Below are 19,741 nucleotides of genomic sequence, written 5' to 3' on the forward strand. Positions count from 1 at the left end.
TGCTCCTTGGCGAGGCGCGACACACTGCCAGTCCGTCATCACGGTAAATGCCAATGTTCAGGTTGAGGATGGCGAGCTGGGAGAGGAAGAAACTCCCAACGAGTTCACACATTTCTGTTCAGTCTGTTCTTTTTTTTTTGCCATGGTGTGCTGTTGCAGATGAGTATGGAGTTCATGGTGTGCTGTTGCAGATGAGTATTGGGAGAGTTCAAAGCCAGATGGAACAATCACAAGGTGTCTTTTAGAAACCAAATCCTGCGGAATACCACAGAACTCAGCAAGCAGAATTGGAACCTCGAAGACAATGATGTTGAATATTCAATAACATGGCAAATTCTTGCATCCAGCACACCTTACAACAGTGGTAATAAAAGATGCAACCTATGCTTGAAAGAGAAACTGTTTATTATATACTACCCAGACCTGTCATTCCTCAACAAGCACAGTGAAATTGTATCAGCATGCCGTCACAGACGGAGACACCTCCTAGGTAACACATGAGCCAATCACCACGCCCCTACGCCTGCGTGTACCTACCCTTTCTTTGCCCTGTATAAACCATGGTATGTGAATGCTTCCATTAAAATCTCCTGATGATTGAGGGAACCCCCTCATTAAACAGTTCTGTAGAGATGAAGTAGTCTTGTGATTTTTTTCCCACACATACATATATTGCGCTCTACCACGGTATCGAGCACTATTTTCTGGATAATCTAATTAAGACGTATATATATATATACATATATATATATATATATATATATATATATATATATATATATATATATATATATATTAAAATAGTAAATTGTTCTTTGACTGCAACAAAAAAAGCAAGAAAAGCCTTTTATTTTCATTTGAATCTTCTAAAAGTGTTCTTTTATTGCCATTTTTAACGTATTGTATGATCTTTTTGGTTCAAATGAAGCCAAAAACAAATTTATTTTGTGTTCCTCTATATTTTGAAAAGTATCGAAAAGTACCGAAATACATTTTGGTACTGGAAATACCAGTCATATATAGTAATCAACTATACTGCAAAAAAGGCACTCATAAAAACTGCAAAAAATAAATGTGCATACAATTATGCAGTGCCAAAATAAATAAATTCTAAATAAATAAATAATATAAATATATATGAATCTTAAATACAATTTTAATAAAAGGTAAAATGTAAATGAAAATACACCTTCACCACTTAAGTCATATTTTTTGCCCTTAAGAAAAGTCTCTATGACTTCAGCTCCAGAGTACTTCTGTTTGTTTGAGATTGTCATTACTGCCACAACTGGAGGAAATGTGTATTAAAACTGAATACTCAGCGACCCATATGGACCTCAGCTCAGAAACAGATATTGTTGGCGGACCTCTAGTGGCCGCCATGTTTAAGAAACACAGGCATGGTAAATTTACCATAGTAACATTTCTACTATCTTTGTGGTGTCAGTACGACTTATATTTCCACTGCGGGTAAAATAAATGGAGGGATTTTTTGCATGTACTGTAAACTATTTTTCGGCTTCCTATTGATTTCAATTGTGCAACTATCTTTAATAACTGGCGGAAGGAGGAATCAAGCTAATTGTATGCAATGGGAGCTACAGTATGGCCTAAAATCTATATTGCAATACATCCATCCATCCATCCATTTTCTACCGCTTACTCCCTTTCGGGGTCGCGGGGGGCGCTGGCGCCTATCTCAGCTACAATCGGGCGGAAGGCGGGGTACACCCTGGACAAGTCGCCACCTCATCGCAGGGCCAACACAGATAGACAGACAACACTCACACTCACATTCACACACTAGGGCCAATTTAGTGTTGCCAATCAACCTATCCCCAGGTGCATGTCTTTGGAAGTGGGAGGAAGCCGGAGTACCCGGAGGGAACCCACGCATTCACGGGGAGAACATGCAAACTCCACACAGAAAGATCCCGAGCCTGGATTTGAACCCAGGACTGCAGGACCTTCGTATTGTGAGGCAGACGCACTAACCCCTCTGCCACCGTGAAGCCCAATGTTGGTATATACTGTAAGTGATAAAAAAAACTTTTTAAAATGGTTTTTAAAGACTCCTAATTTGGTTGCTGATGTAAGCGGTAACATTTTTGCTTGTATTATTTTTCCAAACTTTGTAATTTCCTGTTATAGCTGTTTGCTTTCTGTTGTAACTGTTTGGATATACTAAACTTGTATCTTTCTGTTTTGGATGATACTACAAATGTGGGTATCAATCTAATACCAGAAAAAGAAGGGCATTATTGGTCATACCAATGCTGATACCGATACGTAACATTTTCAAGATCGATGATGTAATTTTTAATTTAATTTTGAATCTTTGTTGAATCATTTTTGAATCGTTGCGTAACAATATCAAAAACTATGATTTTAATTATTTGACTTTTACCTTTACAGTCCTCCTGTGTCCATTCCCTGAGTTTGTAAACAATAAACAAATGAAAAAATTGTGATAATAAAAAATATACATTTACTCACTGTAGTATTGACCATATACGGTGCTGATACTATACTCCATCATTACTGTCGATTTGTATTGATCCGCTCACCCCTGTTTACCTTCAAGAGCTAAAGCATAGTGGTTAGCATGACTTCTTGTAGTTTCCTACAGTGTGTAGCATTTTTAGCAAATCCTTGTCCTCTGGTTCTCCAGTGATTAAAATACTCGTAAGAAACTTATTTCATTTAACGCTTGACATTCTGGAGGGACATTATCACCACGCCTGCTAGGAAGGACCCTACATTGCACTGAGTCTAGAATGTGTCAGAATGTGGTCCAAATTTATGTAATTTATACCGTAAATCGTCTATATATACCTACTATGAAACATGAACACTCATGCTCCAGGGCACTACATACACATGACATACTAAAGAAAATAGCAGTGCGGGTTAAGGTACATTTTCAAAAAAGGCTAAGCACAGCAGTGAGGTGCTGTCAGGGGAGGCAAGTGAGGCAGTGCCTCACCTGCCGCCAGATGGCTTAACCATGAGATATTCTAAAACGAAATAATAAAATAAAATAAGTTTTAATATTTCTCTTTTTGTTTATGCTTTCTATGTGATTTTGGTGTGGTTACTGTATATTTTGATCATTTTCATGGTAAAAATTGTGGAAATTCCATGTTTCCTGATCAAAACAATGCAGCAGATGATAAGTGAGGCAGAAACAGGCGGTGCCTCCACGGCTACACACAGTGTGTATTGAGTGTGTGCGTGCGAGGGGGCGCATGCTTGTTGCCACGTGGAAAAGTCAGGTCTTGAGGCAGCAAGTACCTCTGCCTCAAGGTAGGGGGCGATACATTGTCAACTTGCAGTTCAATGCGTTAGCAGTACTCTGACTCGCCACACTGGGAGAAGTGGGGGCGCTCAAGCTAGCAGACACAGGTCTCTCCAGCAGAAGCCAGCATTTTTTTCTTTCCTTTTTTTTTTAACTGTATTTATAACAAACATGGCATTTTTATTAGAGTAAGCCAGCTTTAGTGGGTGTTTTTTGTCAGCTGCAAAAATATTGTTTCATTTCTTGGAATGAAATTGAATTAAATTAATGTTCCTGCCAATATGGAGGATTATATACTGTATCCAAGGTTAAATACTTCTCTAAACTGGACTTTAAGACAAAATGAATGCGATCATACAAAGTATGTCTTCATGGAGGATAGCTATTGCTGCTTCAGATACAAATACAGAAAGGTAAATTACACTCACAATACTTGATTTATTTTGTTAAAAGCAAATGGGACCAAAACGTATTTAATAACAACTTTATCAAATACTTTTTGGAACCATTTATCATATCATAATATCATTATGATAAAGTTTTTATGAAAGCAAATAACGCTTTCCTGTAACGCTAATGTGCAACCTAAATTAACAATGACTAGAGCTGCACATATGAATTTAAGTAAAAAAAAAACAAAAAGAGAAAAAAGTATGTATGCCTCACCTGGTGTTTAGTTCACCGCACGTCACTGAAGCACAGATTAGGTTAAACAACAAAATCAAAAATGTGGCTTCAATGTTTACTCTCAAATGAAACAAATCACTCCTAATAGCAAAATGCACTTGATCATGGTCTCACAGTGCAAATGGGTGAATGTCATAGTTTGGGCCTTTTGGATCAGATCCTCTATTTCACATCACAAAAAGGGGTGTGAAAAAAAATTGTTTATTTGTGAAGATTCTTAACAAATTAAAAAACATAAAAAATACATATGTAAATATTTTTTTAATCTGTCGTGTCCAGCCACTCAGGCAAATCATGTAGTAAGTGCCGGATACTTATTTTGTCACTTTATTTATATTTGACTTGATGAAATGTTTGGGTATCATTGTATTAAACAAAACCAAGTTTTTCTTAAGAAATACATACATTTGTCAGAGAAATGTAGTTAATCATAGCACCCAATGTTTTAGAAAAATATTGATTTTGAATCAAGTATTGATTCTGAATCGAATTGTTACCCCCAAGAATCGCGTGGTGCACAAAGATTCACAGCCCTAGCGAGAACACTCAAGCAGGACAAAATTACCGTGGTTCCATCTCCAAATGCCAAGTGTAATGACATAAGAAAACTATTTAACAAAGTGCTTTATTTTACGGACCATAGGGCACACCGGATTACAAGGCGCACTGCCAAGGAATGGTCTATTTTCCATCTTTTTCATATATTAGGCTCACCTGATTATAGGGCGCATTAAAGGAGTCTTATTTATTGATTTTTTTTCTAAATTGAAAACACTTCCTTGTGGTGTACATAACATGTAATGGTGGTTCTTTGGTCCAATTGTTGCATAGATTATGTTTTTCAGATCATCTTCAAGCCGCTTTCTGACAGTCGCTTCCGAATGCGCTGTTTTGTAGGCGGTCTTATTTACGTGGCTCACCTTCGGCAGTCTTCTCCCCGTAATCTTTGTTGTAGCGGTGTAGCGTGCAAGGACGGGAGTGGAAGAAGTGTCCAAAGATGGAGCTAACTGTTTTAATGGCATTAAGACTTTACTTAAATCAATAACGGAGCAGCGTCTCCTCATCCAGAAACAACCGTACCGGCAATGTGTCCGACCACAACTCTAATAACTAAAGTTCCTTGGGTGAATAATGTAAACTCACTACACCGGTATGTTTTAGCGCTTTCATGGCGAGTGTACTGACAGATATAAGTAAGAACTTTACACTACTTTATATTAGAAATGGTAACAGCAGAGGATGAATGTACCATAACAAGAAGATAGAGAAGAGGAAGCTTTTTTTACTACGGAGCGGACGCACGCAGTTTTTCAGAATTTATGCAGATCCCAAATACGGATCAGCAGATACCAGAAGTTAAGAGAAGTTGCTTTGGCATAATATTGCGGAAGAAAACACCAGATAATATGTCTGACCTTACACACACGCCATAATAATACTCGTATGTTTAATGCGTCGACAATCCATCAAGCGGTGCGGCTTCATAGCTTACCAAAGCCGTACTAAAACATTGTGATAGATTTTTGAGCGCCGTGTGTAATGTTCTATATTTTCAATGGAACATTTAAAATGTTGGTGTTTTCTTGAGACCCATCGTAGTGCAGCCTACACTTTTCTCTTATGTTTGACTGCCATCTACTGGTCACATTTATCATTACCAAATAAAATAGCTTCGAGATGGGTGAGCTCAACCAAACGTATTCCGTATTTTAGGTGCACTAGGTTGTAAGGCGCACTGTCGAGTTTTGAGGGAAAAAAAGGTTTTTAAGTGCGCCTTATTGTCCGGTACTTGAAGTAAACGCCTACCTGGCAAAGAGGTCGTTGCAGCAGGTTTGCAAGTTAGCATCTGTGCCATTAAAGGCCAACTCACTGAAGAGATTCACACAGTCCAGTGGAGGGACAAAGAGAATCCCTGAGGAGAACCAAACAAAGTAAGAAGACAGGAGCCACCCTGCCAGAAACAAACAACGAGCGCCTACCTGCAATGCAAGCATTGACCAGCGACACACATGTGGCCGTGATCATTGAACGCAGTACCAAGCTTGAGACATCACCTCTTCTAGATGGGCATATAGAGGCTTTGTAAGAGAAAATGCTCCGTGTCAAACATTGTTCGAGGGCCAAATATAGCGTAATGTGTGCTACTTACACAGGCCGCCAATCATGACGCCAAGGGAGCTGAAGTTGGCAAAGCCGCACAGAGCGTAAGTGCTGATTATTTCTGATCGCACCTGTAACAGTGAGAACAGTGTTATCATTCAAGGGTATATATCAAACCATTATTTTGATTAAATATGTGGTACCACTAATAAACCAACATATCCTGTAAGAGTTGAAGAATTTGGTATTACTCCAGCGTTTTCTAGAAAAATATGCTTCAAAAGGCACAGCAAAATCTAGTGAGCATCATTTTTAAACAGTGAATCCTAAAAATGCCTCATTACCTCATGATTATTTGATGCACTTACATTCATAATTTATTATTTTTTTCTCCTGTTTGATTTAATTGATCTGCTAAGTCAAAGCAAATAAAAATAGTATTTATACATGTTTTTGTATTTTCTTTTAAATTGTACATTATTTTAAGTAAATGTTTTATCTTGTTGCATCAATTAAATATTAATATAATATTACATAAACTAGTCAAAGATCCTCTATATCACAGGAGGGTTGTTATTCAATACACAAGTCAAAAATCCGCTCTATCAGTGTTTTTCAACCACTGTGCCGCGGCACTCTAGTGTGCCATGAAATACAGTCTGGTGTGCCGTGGGAGATTATCTAATTTCACCTTCCATCCATCCATTTTCTATCGCTTATCCCCACCTATGTGGGTTAAAAATATTTTTTTGCAAACCAGTAATTCCAGTCTGCAAATTGTGTGTTGTTGTTGAGTGTCGGTGCTGTCTACAGCTCGGCAGAGTGACCGTGTAATACTCTTCCATATCAGTAGGTGGCCGCCGGTAGCTAACTGCTTTGTAGATGTTGGAAACAGCGGGAGGCATCGTGCAGGTAAAAAGGTGTCTAATGCTTACACCAAAAAAAAAAAAAGGTGAGTGCCCCTAAGAAAAGGCATTGAAGCTTAGGGAACGAAACTAAAACTGAACTGTGTCACCATCTGCTGCCACCTTGTGGTTCGTATTCAGTTTTCCTCTGTTGGTGCAGTTGACCTTGTTGACCTCACTTCATTTTTCTTTCCCCTTAGAGTTCCTGTTTCCCCATAGTGGGCGGAGTTGTGAGACGTGCACAGCTGCTTCCCATTTTCCCGGATGAGATTTAAGCTGCACCTAGGCAGCTGGATTGCACTTGGTGATTCCACTCCTTGGCTCTCCACTACTGACGACTTCCATGTTTAGTGCTGCTTGTTTTCCTGGTCGTTCCTGGTGCCATCCAGCTTGGTTTCTTAGTAAGCAGTTGCATGTCTTGCAACTCCAGCCCAAGTTAGTTCTAGTTTAATATATTAGGTTTTTGTTTTTTCCACAGAGCCCATTTTAAGTTCTCCTTTTTGCTTCGTCGCCTTTTGTTCTCCCCTGTGAGGAGCACCTTTTTTTGTGAGTACGATACCTAAGTACAAAAACTGTTTGACTCACCCATTGTCTGTCTGCATCCTTGGGTTCCTCTTAAACTGACAAACTGGCTACAAAGTAAACAAAAACCGAATGCTGGACGACAACAAAGACTTACTGTGGAGCAAAGATGGCGTCCACAATGTATATCCGAACATGACATGACAATCAACAATGTCCCCACAAAGAAGGATAAAAACAACGGAAATATTCTTGATTGCTAAAACAAAGTAGATGCGGGAAATATTGCTCCAAGGAAAACATGAAGGTGCTACAGGAAAATACCAAAAATAGAGAAAAAGCCACCAAAATAGGAGCGCAAGACAAGAACTAAAACCCTACACACAGGAAACCAGCAAAAAACTCAAAATAAGTCACAGTGTGATGTGACAGATCGTGACAGTACACCTAATTTGAGACAAGAGCTATATTGTTGCATGGTTGGTTATGCTTTAAAGTCATATCCAACAATTGCGACGACTTTTTACTGTCAACTGAGTTTTGTTTTTTAATGATTTCTACTGGTGGTGTGCCTCCGCAATGTTTTAAAACAAAAAATATGCCTTGGCTCAAAAAAGGTTGAAAAACACTGCTCAATATAACATGAGTGTTGTGTTACTAAATACACGAGTAAAATATCCTCTATATAACAGGAGTCTTGTTATTAAATACACTAGTCAAATATATTCTATGTAACAGGAAAGTGTGTTATTAAATACACTAGTCAAAGATCCTCTATATAACGAGAGTTTTGTGTTAATAAATACACTATTCAAAGATCCTCCATATAACAGGAGTCTTGTTATCAAAAACACTAGTCAAAGATCCTCTAAATAACAGGAGTGTTGTGTTAATAAAGAGATAGTCAAAGATCCGCTATATAACATACGTCTTGTTATTAAATACACTTGTCAAATATCCTCTATATAACAGGAGTGTTGTTATTATACTAGTCAAAGATCCTCAATTTTAACAGGAGACTTGTTATTAATTACACTAGTCAAAAACCTCTATATAACAGGAGTGTTGTTAATAAATACACTAGTCAAAGATCCTCTATGCAACAGGAGCATTTTTATTAAATACACAAGTTAAATATCCTTTATATAGCAGGAGTGTTGTTATTAAATACACTAGTCAAAGATCCTCCATATGACAGGAGTGTTGTTATTAAATATATGAATCAAAGATCCTCTATATAACAGGAGTCTTGGTATTAAATACACAAGTCAAACATCCTCCATATAACAGGGGTGTTGTTATCAAATACACTATTCAAAGACCCTATTTATAAAAGGAGTCTTGTTATTAAATACACCAGTCAAAGATCCTCCATATAACAAGAGTTTTGTTATTAAATACAATAGTCAAAGATCATCTATATAACAGGAGTCTTATTATTAAATACACAAGTCAAAGATCCTCTGTATAACAGGAGTCTTGTTATCAAATAAACTAGTCAAAGATCCTCTATATAACAGGAGTCTTGTGTTAATACAAACCCCGTTTCCATATGAGTTGGGAAATTGTGTTAGATGTAAATATAAATGGAATACAATGATGTGCAAATCCTTTTCAACCCATATTCAATTGAATGCACTACAAAGACAAGATATTTGATGTTCAAACTCATAAACTTAATTTTTTTTTTTGCAAATAATAATTAACTTAGAATTTAATGGCTCCAACATGTGCCAAAGTAGTTGGGAAAGGGCATGTTCACCACTGTGTTACATAACCTTTTCTTTTAACAACACTCAAAAAACGTTTGGAGACTGAGGAAACTAATTGTTGAAGCTTTGAAAGTGAAATTCTTTCCCATTCTTGTTTTATGTAGAGCTTCAGTCGTTCAACAGTCCGGGGTCTCCGCTGTCGTATTTTTCGCTTCATAATGCGCCACACATTTTATATGGGCGACAGGTCTGGACTGCAGGCGGGCCAGGAAAGTACCTGCACTCTTGTTTTACGAAGCCAGGCTGTTGGAACACGTGCTGAATGTGGCTCGGCATTGTCTTGCTGAAATAAGCAGGGGCATCCATGAAAAAGACGGCGCTTAGATGGCAGCATATGTTGTTCCAAAACCTGTATGTACCTTTCAGCATTAATGGTGCCTTTACAGATGTGTAAGTTACCCATGCCTTGGGCACTAATGCACCCCCTTACCATCACAGATGCTGGCTTTTGAACTTTGCGTCGATAACAGTCTGAATGGCTCGTTTCCCCTTTGGTCCGGATGACACGATGTTGAATATTTCCAAAAACAATTTGAAATGTGGACTCTTCAGACCACAGAACACTTTTCCACTTTGCATCATTCCATCTTAGATGATCTCGGGTCCAGACAAGCCGGCGGCGTTTCTGGATGTTGTTGAAAAATGGCTTTCGCTTTGCATAGTAGTGCTTTAAAGGCCTACTGAAATGAGATTTTCTCATTTTAAACGGGGATAGCAGGTCCATTCTATGTGTCATACTTGATCATTTCGCGATATTAAGAGCCAACTTATTACCACAATTTGTATCACCGAAACCTGCCGGTTGACATGTGGTCGGGATCCATGTTCGCTTGACCGCTCTGTTCCATAGTAAAGCTTCACCTTCGGGAATTTTAAACAAGGAAACATCGGCTGTGTTTGTGCTGCTAAAGTCAGCTGCAATACACCGCTTCTCACCTCCATCTTTTTACTTTGACGTCTCCATCATTAATTGAACAAATTGCAAAAGATTCAGCAACACTGATGTCCAGAATAGTTTGTAATTATGCGATTAAAGCAGGCTACTTATAGCTTGGATCGGGCTGGAAAAAAATGCTTGCTACAACCCGAGACGTCAAACGCAGGCATCATCATACCGCACTGAAATTCGGGAGTCTCCTGGGAAAACCGTGAGGGTTGGCAAGTATTAGAATTAGTGGTGAATGCACCGCCGCTGTATAATACCGGCGGGCCAGCTCTAATGTTAATTTAATATTGTCTCAAGGGCCAAAATAAATACATGGCGGGTCCGCGGGCCAGAGTTTGACACCCATGCGTTAGACCATCAAATATGTTGTCTTTGTAGCATATTCAACTAAATATGGGTTTAAAAGGATTTGCAAATCATTGTATTCCGTTTATATTTACATTTAACACAATTTCCCAACTCATATGGAAACGTGGTTTGTACATACACAGTCAAAGATCCTCTATATAACAGGAGTCTTTTTATTAAATACACTACTGAAAGATCCTCCATATAACAGGAGTGTTGTTGTTAAATACACAAGTCAAAGATCCTCTATACAACTGGAGTGTTATATAGATTATGATGAATATATCCATGTAATAAAGCCAGATACAAAGAAGGCAACAATCGAAATATCCAACACTTCTCTGTTCTAAAGTCAATGTGTATCAGATATGGATCATCTACATCAACTATATAATGTACCTGAGTGGCTGTGCAGAACATAAAAAAGAACCATATTCATAATTAGTTCCGTTTTTTAGGTTGGCGTAACAAAATTATATTGACATATATTTTTCATGAGTTATTAATGAGCCCCTTCCTATGCAGTATAGTTGGTTAGTTTCTAATCAGCCTAACACATGGTTAATATAAGGATGTTAGATGTTTTAGATGGAAGGTTATACTCACTGAAACCCATTGTCTCTGCCCGTCAATAACTGCATCCAGCCCCTTGAGTCTGTTGCTCTTCAACTTGGATAACTTCTCGTAGGCCACAAACTCATTGAGGAAAAGCTTGGTGCCGATCAGCTCGGCTATGGTGAAGCTCTCCTCGTACGGGACTCCCATCATGAAGGCCACGGGCATAAAGATGTATGAGCAGAATAACTGCAAGGTAAAAAGAGGCGATCAGAAAGTGTTCGGATGAGATTGTCCCTATAAGGTACCTGAAAGGTGACGTCAGGATAGCCCACCATCCCTCCAAACCATCTCAGAGCCTGGTTAATGAAGGCCAGGATGGCGAGAAAGGCGATGATGTTTGCTGCGATGTTGGCCACCAGGCCTATGGATGCTGAAGCTCCACTGCTGGCCGCCTCGAGGATGTTCTGTTCATCTCTGCAGAGTGTGGACGGGGAGAAATATGAGCCGAATGAGGACAACAGTGAACAAATATCTTCCATAAAAAAAGTGTACACACCCACAAGATACTTCAATATTCTTCTGTGACTTGGAGGGGCTCTCTTCTGTCTCTGGGTAAGACAGCTTGGACATGGCCAACGCACAGGGAGCAGCCATAACTGAGGCTGATATCAAGGAGGACGCATCAATCTGCAACATAAAGTACAGTAGGATCAATATATATATATATATATATATATATATATATATATATATATATATATGTGTGTGTATATATATAATATAAATATAAAAGTACATGTGTATAATACACATATATATATATACATATGTATGTATGTATATATATATATATATGTGTGTGTGTATATAATTATATAAATATAAAAATGCATGTATATAATACACATATATGTATATATGTATGTATAAATATACATATATGTGTGTATATATAATATAAATATAAAAATACATGTGTATATACACATATATAGATATATGTATGTATATATACATACATACATATGTCAGACTATATATGTGTATATATTAATGTATACATATACACACATATACGCAAACACACACATATATATACATATATATAAATATATATGTATACATATAAATGGGTGTATATATATTAAATAAATATATTTTTTACATATACACATGTATAGATATATGTGTATATATATATATATATATGATCGTGATCGGAAACGCGGATGCCGAGCGGGGCTAAAAACAAAGCAGAAGGCTAATCCCCACAGAACACCACTTTCCTCCATCCCGAAGACGGATTTAGATGGAAAATGCGAGACTACTGGTCTGGGTAAGGAGTCAGTTAAATTAGAACAAGTTTTTTCTGCATTGAGTGTTTCAGAGTTGGACATGTGTTTTACTGAGGTGGCTAACTATGATGCGTGCAGTTTATCAAAGCAACAAACAAACAATCGGAAAATCCCCGTTACTGAGGTGGCTAACCATGATGCGTGCAGTTTATCAAAGCAACAATCAAACAATCGGAAAATTCCTGTCGTATCAATTCCTAGATATGGTCGTAACTATACTAAATGCACTGGGCATAATAAACACAACATTATTAATATTGCTACTACGGATAATTTGATCAAAAACTCCCTAAAACAGCCCACTACCTATAATATAGGTTTTTTAAACATAAGATCATTGTCTCCTAAAACGTTGTTAGTTAATGATATTATCAGAGACAACAATCTTAACGTCATCGGTCTCAGCGAAACCTGGCTTAAACCAAACGACTTTTTTGCGCTAAATGAGGCATGTCCTCCTAACTTTACACATGCGCATATTGCCCGTCCGCTCAAAAGGGGTGGGGGGGTTGCACTAATATACAACGAAAACTTTAACCTTAGTCCTAACATAAATAATAAATATAAATCGTTTGAGGTGCTTACTATGAGGTCTGTCACACCGCTGCCTCTACACCTGGCTGTTATCTACCGCCCCCCAGGGCCCTATTCGGACTTTATTAATGAATTCTCAGAGTTCGTTGCTGATCTAGTGACACACGCCGATAATATAATCATAATGGGGGACTTTAATATCCATATGAATACCCCATCGGACCCACCGTGCGTAGCGCTCCAGACTGTAATTGATAGCTGTGGTCTCACACAAATAATAAATGAACCCACGCATCGCAACGGTAATACGATAGACCTAGTGCTTGTCAGGGGCATCACCGTTTCCAAAGTTACGATACTCCCGTATACTAAAGTATTGTCTGATCATTACCTTATAAAATTCGAGGTTCAGACGCGTGTTTGTCAAACTAATAATAATAATAACTGCTATAGCAGCCGCAACATTAATACAGCCACAACGACAACTCTTGCTGACCTACTGCCCTCGGTAATGGCACCATTCCCAAAGTATGTGGGCTCTATTGATAACCTCACTAACAACTTTAACGACGCCCTGCGCGAAACCATTGATAACATAGCACCGCTAAAGTTAAAAAAGGCTCCAAAAAAGCGCACCCCGTGGTTTACAGAAGAAACTAGAGCTCAGAAATTATTATGTAGAAAGCTGGAACGCAAATGGCGCACGACTAAACTTGAGGTGCACCATCAAGCATGGAGTGATGGTTTAATAACTTATAAACGCATGCTTACCTTAGCTAAAGCTAAATATTACTCAAATCTCATCCACCGTAATAAAAACGATCCTAAATTTTTGTTTAGTACGGTAGCATCCCTAACCCAACAAGGGACTCCTTCCAGTAGCTCAACCCACTCAGCTGATGACTTTATGCAATTCTTTAGTAAGAAAATTGAAGTCATTAGAAAGGAGATTAAAGACAATGCGTCCCAGCAACAACGGGGTTCTATTAACACTGACACGATTGTATATACGGCGAATACTGCCCTCCAAAATAGTTTCTCTCGTTTTGAGGAAATAACATTAGAGGAATTGTTACAACGTGTAAATGGAATAAAACAGACAACATGTTTACTTGACCCTCTTCCTGGGAAACTGATCAAGGAGCTCTTTGTATTATTAGGTCCATCAGTGCTAAATATTATAAACTTATCACTCTCCTCGGGCACTGTTCCCCTAGCATTCAAAAAAGCGGTTATTCATCCTCTTCTTAAAAGACCTAACCTCGATCCTGACCTCATGGTAAATTACCGACCGGTGTCTCACCTTCCCTTTATTTCAAAAATCCTTGAAAAAATTGTTGCGGAGCAGTTAAATGAACACTTAGCGTCTAACAAGCTATGTGAAACCTTTCAATCCGGTTTCAGGGCAAATCACTCCACGGAGACAGCCCTCGCAAAAATGACTAATGATCTATTGCTAACGATGGATTCTGATGCGTCATCTATGTTGCTGCTCCTCGATCTTAGCGCTGCTTTTGATACCGTCGATCATAATATTTTATTAGAACGTATCAAAACACGAATTGGTATGTCAGACTTAGCCCTGTCTTGGTTTAACTCTTATCTTACTGATAGGATGCAGTGTGTCTCCCATAACAATGTGACCTCGGACTACGTTAAGGTAACGTGTGGAGTTCCCCAGGGTTCGGTCCTTGGCCCTGCACTCTTCAGCATCTACATGCTGCCGCTAGGTGACATCATACGCAAATACGGTATTAGCTTTCACTGTTATGCTGATGACACCCAACTCTACATGCCCCTAAAGCTGACCAACACGCCGGATTGTAGTCAGCTGGAGGCGTGTCTTAATGAAATTAAACAATGGATGTCCGCTAACTTTTTGCAACTCAACGCCAAAAAAACGGAAATGCTGATTATCGGTCCTGCTAGACACCGAACTCTATTTAATAATACAACTCTAACATTTGACAACCAAACAATTAAACAAGGCGACACGGTAAAGAATCTGGGTATTATCTTCGACCCAACTCTCTCCTTTGAGGCACACATTAAAAGCGTTACTAAAACGGCCTTCTTTCATCTCCGTAATATCGCTAAAATTCGCTCCATTCTGTCCATTAAAGACGCTGAGATCATTATCCATGCGTTTGTTACGTCTCGCCTCGACTACTGTAACGTATTATTTTCGGGTCTCCCCATGTCTAGCATTAAAAGATTACAGTTGGTACAAAATGCGGCTGCTAGACTTTTGACAAGAACAAGAAAGTTTGATCACATTACGCCTATACTGGCTCACCTGCACTGGCTTCCTGTGCACTTAAGATGTGACTTTAAGGTTTTACTACTTACGTATAAAATACTACACGGTCTAGCTCCATCTTATCTTGCCGATTGTATTGTACCATATGTCCCGGCAAGAAATCTGCGTTCAAAGGACTCCGGCTTATTAGTGATTCCCAAAGCCCAAAAAAAGTCTGCGGGCTATAGAGCATTTTCCGTTCGGGCTCCAGTACTCTGGAATGCCCTCCCGGTAACAGTTCGCGATGCCACCTCAGTAGAAGCATTTAAGTCTCACCTTAAAACTCATTTGTATACTCTAGCCTTTAAATAGACTCCCTTTTTAGACCAGTTGATCTGCCGTTTCTTTTCTTTTTCTTCTATGTCCCACTCTCCCGTGTGGAGGGGGTCCGGTCCGATCCGGTGGCCATGTACTGCTCGCCTGTGTATCGGCTGGGGACATCTCTGCGCTGCTGGTCCGCCTACGCTTGGGATGGTTTCCTGCTGGCTCCGCTGTGAACGGGACTCTCGCTGCTGTGTCTTGGATCCTCTTTAGACTGGACTCTCGCGACTGTGTTGGATCCATTGTGGATTGAACTTTCACAGTATCATGTTAGATCCGCTCGACATCCATTGCTTTCCTCCTCTCTAAGGTTCTCATAGCCATCATTGTCACCGACGTCCCACTGGGTCATTATTGTCACCAATGTCCCACTGGGTGTGAGTTTTCCTTGCCCTTATGTGGGCCTACCGAGGATGTCGTGGTGGTTTGTGCAGCCCTTTGAGACACTAGTGATTTAGGGCTATATAAGTAAACATTGATTGATTGATTGATTGATATATAATATATATATATATATATATACATACATACATGTTAGACTATATATGTATATATAATATATATAAATTTACATACAGTATATACACACACGCACATATATATATATATATATATATATATATATATATATATATATATATATATATATATAATATATATATATAATAATATATATATATATAAATAAATAAATACATTACATGCACATATACATATGTCAGACTATCTGAACATCCACATGTTAGCTTTATGGAATATAGGCAAAAAGGCTGATAAATGGAATATGTGGTAATACATTTCGTAATAATTAATTTATTATTATTTTTGCACTCTGTCAAAAGCCAATTACAGACAAACATGGCCACACTTCAGACACCACCAATGTCCCATGCTAATTTTATGCCATTTTTATTTTCTTGCTAATTTGGCTGTGTCAAATGAATAGAAGTCAACTTTACCAGAGGACATTAATTTTAAATATTTCATAATTGCTAAAATTGACCAGAAATGACTACGCTACCCAAAAGCCGACATGCTTCCCATTGAAAAGATAAAAAAAAGGCTTTTTTGATCATCCCACATTTATTTGAACTTATCTAATACTATAAACTAATACTGTGAAAATTTGGAGACAACCCATGTGATGTCACAGGCAGCTCTTGCATTGCATTTTGGGATGTGTAGTATCCCTAGTGTGTGTGTTTACAGTAGAGTTTAAATGACTTAGAAATACTTCCAAATGATGATGCATTTAAATTGCTAGGCAAGGCTAGAGTACAATGTTAGAGATCATCAAAAATGATCAAATGCATTGCTACTAACTAGAAATGGGTACCTTTCACAGTTTAATTGTACAGCACCTGGGAATTGGTAAATGGAACGGTACCAATTTTTGGTACTTTTGTACGTGTCCATGAGGTAAATAATGTTCATTTGTTTAATAATTAAATCTAAGAAAACATTTTGAACACTTTCCTGATAATGCTAACTGTGTTGTACAGTTGTTAGAGCTTGTTTTCTTACAAGTATGCATTCATTTTACTCTGGCCTAGTTGTTGTCGTAGTCAGGAAGTAGTATATGCCATTAAACTGAATGTGCTAGTCTTATCTTTTGTTGTGTCCTACAAAGTGTCTACACTGTAAGACTTGTATGTATTACACACCAGCTGTTTGATTGTAGCAAGCATCTTAGTCATAGTTTCCATGACCAAATTTAGAGGTGTTGAAATTGCCATATAAAATGACTAATGCTAATCAGTAGCGTGTATATGGCATATCCAATGTAATTTAGCATTGAACTTTCGAGCGCTTTCTGTCAAGGATATTTGCCTTTTTGGCATGGAAAATTAACATTTGCAACAAACCGCATCGACTCATACCTCTCATTGAAGTCCACGGCGATTGCTTCCCAGTTATATTATCAATATTTTTTTTCGTGTGACAACAGAATGACCACGAAAAACATTATGGCTTGAAAAGTTTCAAATAAAAAGGTATTCCTTTAACATGTACTCACCTTTCTATAACGTTGCTACAGACTAATCTCTAATCTAATCCAATGAGCTCTACCCTTCCAGCTCTGTTCATAAAAACGGCGTGACAGGGCTTTCTCTTTACCCCAAATAAGATGAAAGCGCCCATGACGCTGCCGGCAATTGTGGCAAATCCTCCCGTCATGACAGCATGGATCTCAGACTTGGTCATGTTCTTTAAGTAGGGCCGAATGAGCAGGGGCGCTTCTGTCTGATGGACAAAAACAGGAATGGATGGTTGTAAAGACAATGTCCGGTGGGGAAATACATTTGCTGGGTTGAGTTTACCTGGCCGACAAATATATTGCCTGCTATGCTCAAGGTCTCTGTGGGAGAGGTTCCCATTGTTATCTGCATAACCCAGGAGATCTACGGGGGGAAAAACATGTGTCAAACATCACTGGCAGCTGTAATAATGTTGTGAATATCTACCTTTAGAATGAGCCATTGCATGATGCCCAGGAAGTAAAGCACCGACATCACGCTGCTGAAGAACACAACGATTGGCAGAACCTGAGGAAGAACTAATGAGTTAATATCCAATATTACAAGCCAACAATACACATACTGGAGATTCAAGCCATCAAAATGGACTACATCATCTGCATGCTTACTCACCTGAAAGGCAAAGATGCCTGTGATCAAATCTCCGAAAACAAACGAGGAGCCTTCTTTGGTGTAGTCCAGGAAGATCTGTAACATAACAAAACAAGCATAGGGTTTATCATTATTTTACATCTCCACATTTTTGAGGAGGTGATAATCAGCTCAAATCCGATCTAGTTAAATTTGGAGTACCTGGAGAGAAAAAATCTGAATGATGGTGTTTAACTGGTGCATGTAAAAAATCACTTGACAATCGTATATGAATTAATTTTAAAAATTCAAAATGGAAATATAGGCAGGCCTCAAAATTCAGAAAATATATAAAGCTTTAAATAATAATTGGACAATATACAAACCCCTTTTCCATATGAGTTGGGAAATTGTGTTAGATGTAAATATAAACGGAATACAATGATTTGCAAATCCTTTTCAACCCATATTCAATTGAATGCACTATAAACATAAGATATTTGATGATTAATATCATAAACGTAATTTTTTTTGCAAGTATTAATTACCTTAGAATTTCATGGCTGCAACACGTGCCAAAATAGTCGGGAAAGGGCATGTTCACCACTGTAATACATCCCCTTTTCTTTTAACAACACTCGATAAATGTTTGGGAACTGAGGAAACTAATTGTTGAAGCTTTGAAAGTGGAATTCTTTCCCATCCTTGTTTTATGTAGAGCTTTAGTCGTTCAACAGTCCGGGGTCTCCGCTGTCGTATTTTACGCTTCATAATGTGCCACACATTTTCGATGGGAGACAGGTCTTGACTGCAGCCGGGCCAGGAAAGTACCCGCACTCTGTTTTTTTTACAAAGCCACGCTGTTGTACCACGTGCTGAATGTGGCTTGGTATTGTCTTGCTGAAATAAGCAGGGGCGTCCATGAAAAAGATGGCAGCATATGTTGTTCCAAAACCTGTATGTACCTTTCAGCATTAATGGTGCCTTCACAGATGTGTAAGTTACCCTTGCCTTGGGCACTAATGCACCCCCATACCATCACAGATGCTGGCTTTTGAACTTTGCGTCGATAACAGTCTGGATGGTTCGCTTCCCCTTTGGTCGGGATGACACGATGTCGAATATTTCCCCAAAAAATTTGAAATGTGGACTCGTCAGACCACAGAACACTTTTCCACTTTGCATCAGTCCATCTCAGATGATCTCGGGCCCAGAGAAGCCGGCGGCGTTTCTGGATTTTGCTGTTAAATGGCTTTCGCTTTGCATAGTAGAGCTTTAACTTGCACTTATAGATGTAGCGACGAACTGTATTTAGTGACAGTGGTTTTCTGAAGTGTTCCTGAGCCCATGTGGTGATATCCTTTAGAGATTGATGTCGGTTTTTGATACAGTGCCGTCTGAGGGATCGAAGTTCACGGTCATTCAATGTTGGTTTCCGGCCATGCCGCTTACGTGGAGTGATTTCTCCAGATTCTCTGCACCTTTTG

The 19,741-nt window shown here is 38.6% G+C and overlaps 1 protein-coding gene across 1 annotated transcript in view; it reads right to left on the bottom strand.

Moving 5' to 3' along the window:
• The window catches only part of slc28a1 (solute carrier family 28 member 1), a 47,274-nt gene that overhangs the window by 4,286 nt on the left and 23,247 nt on the right, over positions 1-19,741 (bottom strand). Inside the window, exons 8-17 of the mRNA XM_061894829.1 lie at positions 18,297-18,371; positions 18,111-18,191; positions 17,967-18,047; positions 17,764-17,889; positions 11,693-11,823; positions 11,442-11,610; positions 11,185-11,382; positions 6,135-6,216; positions 5,965-6,063; positions 5,792-5,897 (exon numbers count right to left, since the gene is read on the bottom strand). Coding sequence (XP_061750813.1) covers positions 5,792-5,897; positions 5,965-6,063; positions 6,135-6,216; positions 11,185-11,382; positions 11,442-11,610; positions 11,693-11,823; positions 17,764-17,889; positions 17,967-18,047; positions 18,111-18,191; positions 18,297-18,371 — 1,148 coding nt within the window. The remainder of the gene's footprint in view (positions 1-5,791; positions 5,898-5,964; positions 6,064-6,134; positions 6,217-11,184; positions 11,383-11,441; positions 11,611-11,692; positions 11,824-17,763; positions 17,890-17,966; positions 18,048-18,110; positions 18,192-18,296; positions 18,372-19,741) is intronic.

This window comes from Nerophis ophidion, linkage group LG03, assembly GCF_033978795.1.
Source record: "Nerophis ophidion isolate RoL-2023_Sa linkage group LG03, RoL_Noph_v1.0, whole genome shotgun sequence".
NCBI classification, from domain to species: Eukaryota; Metazoa; Chordata; class Actinopteri; order Syngnathiformes; family Syngnathidae; genus Nerophis; species Nerophis ophidion.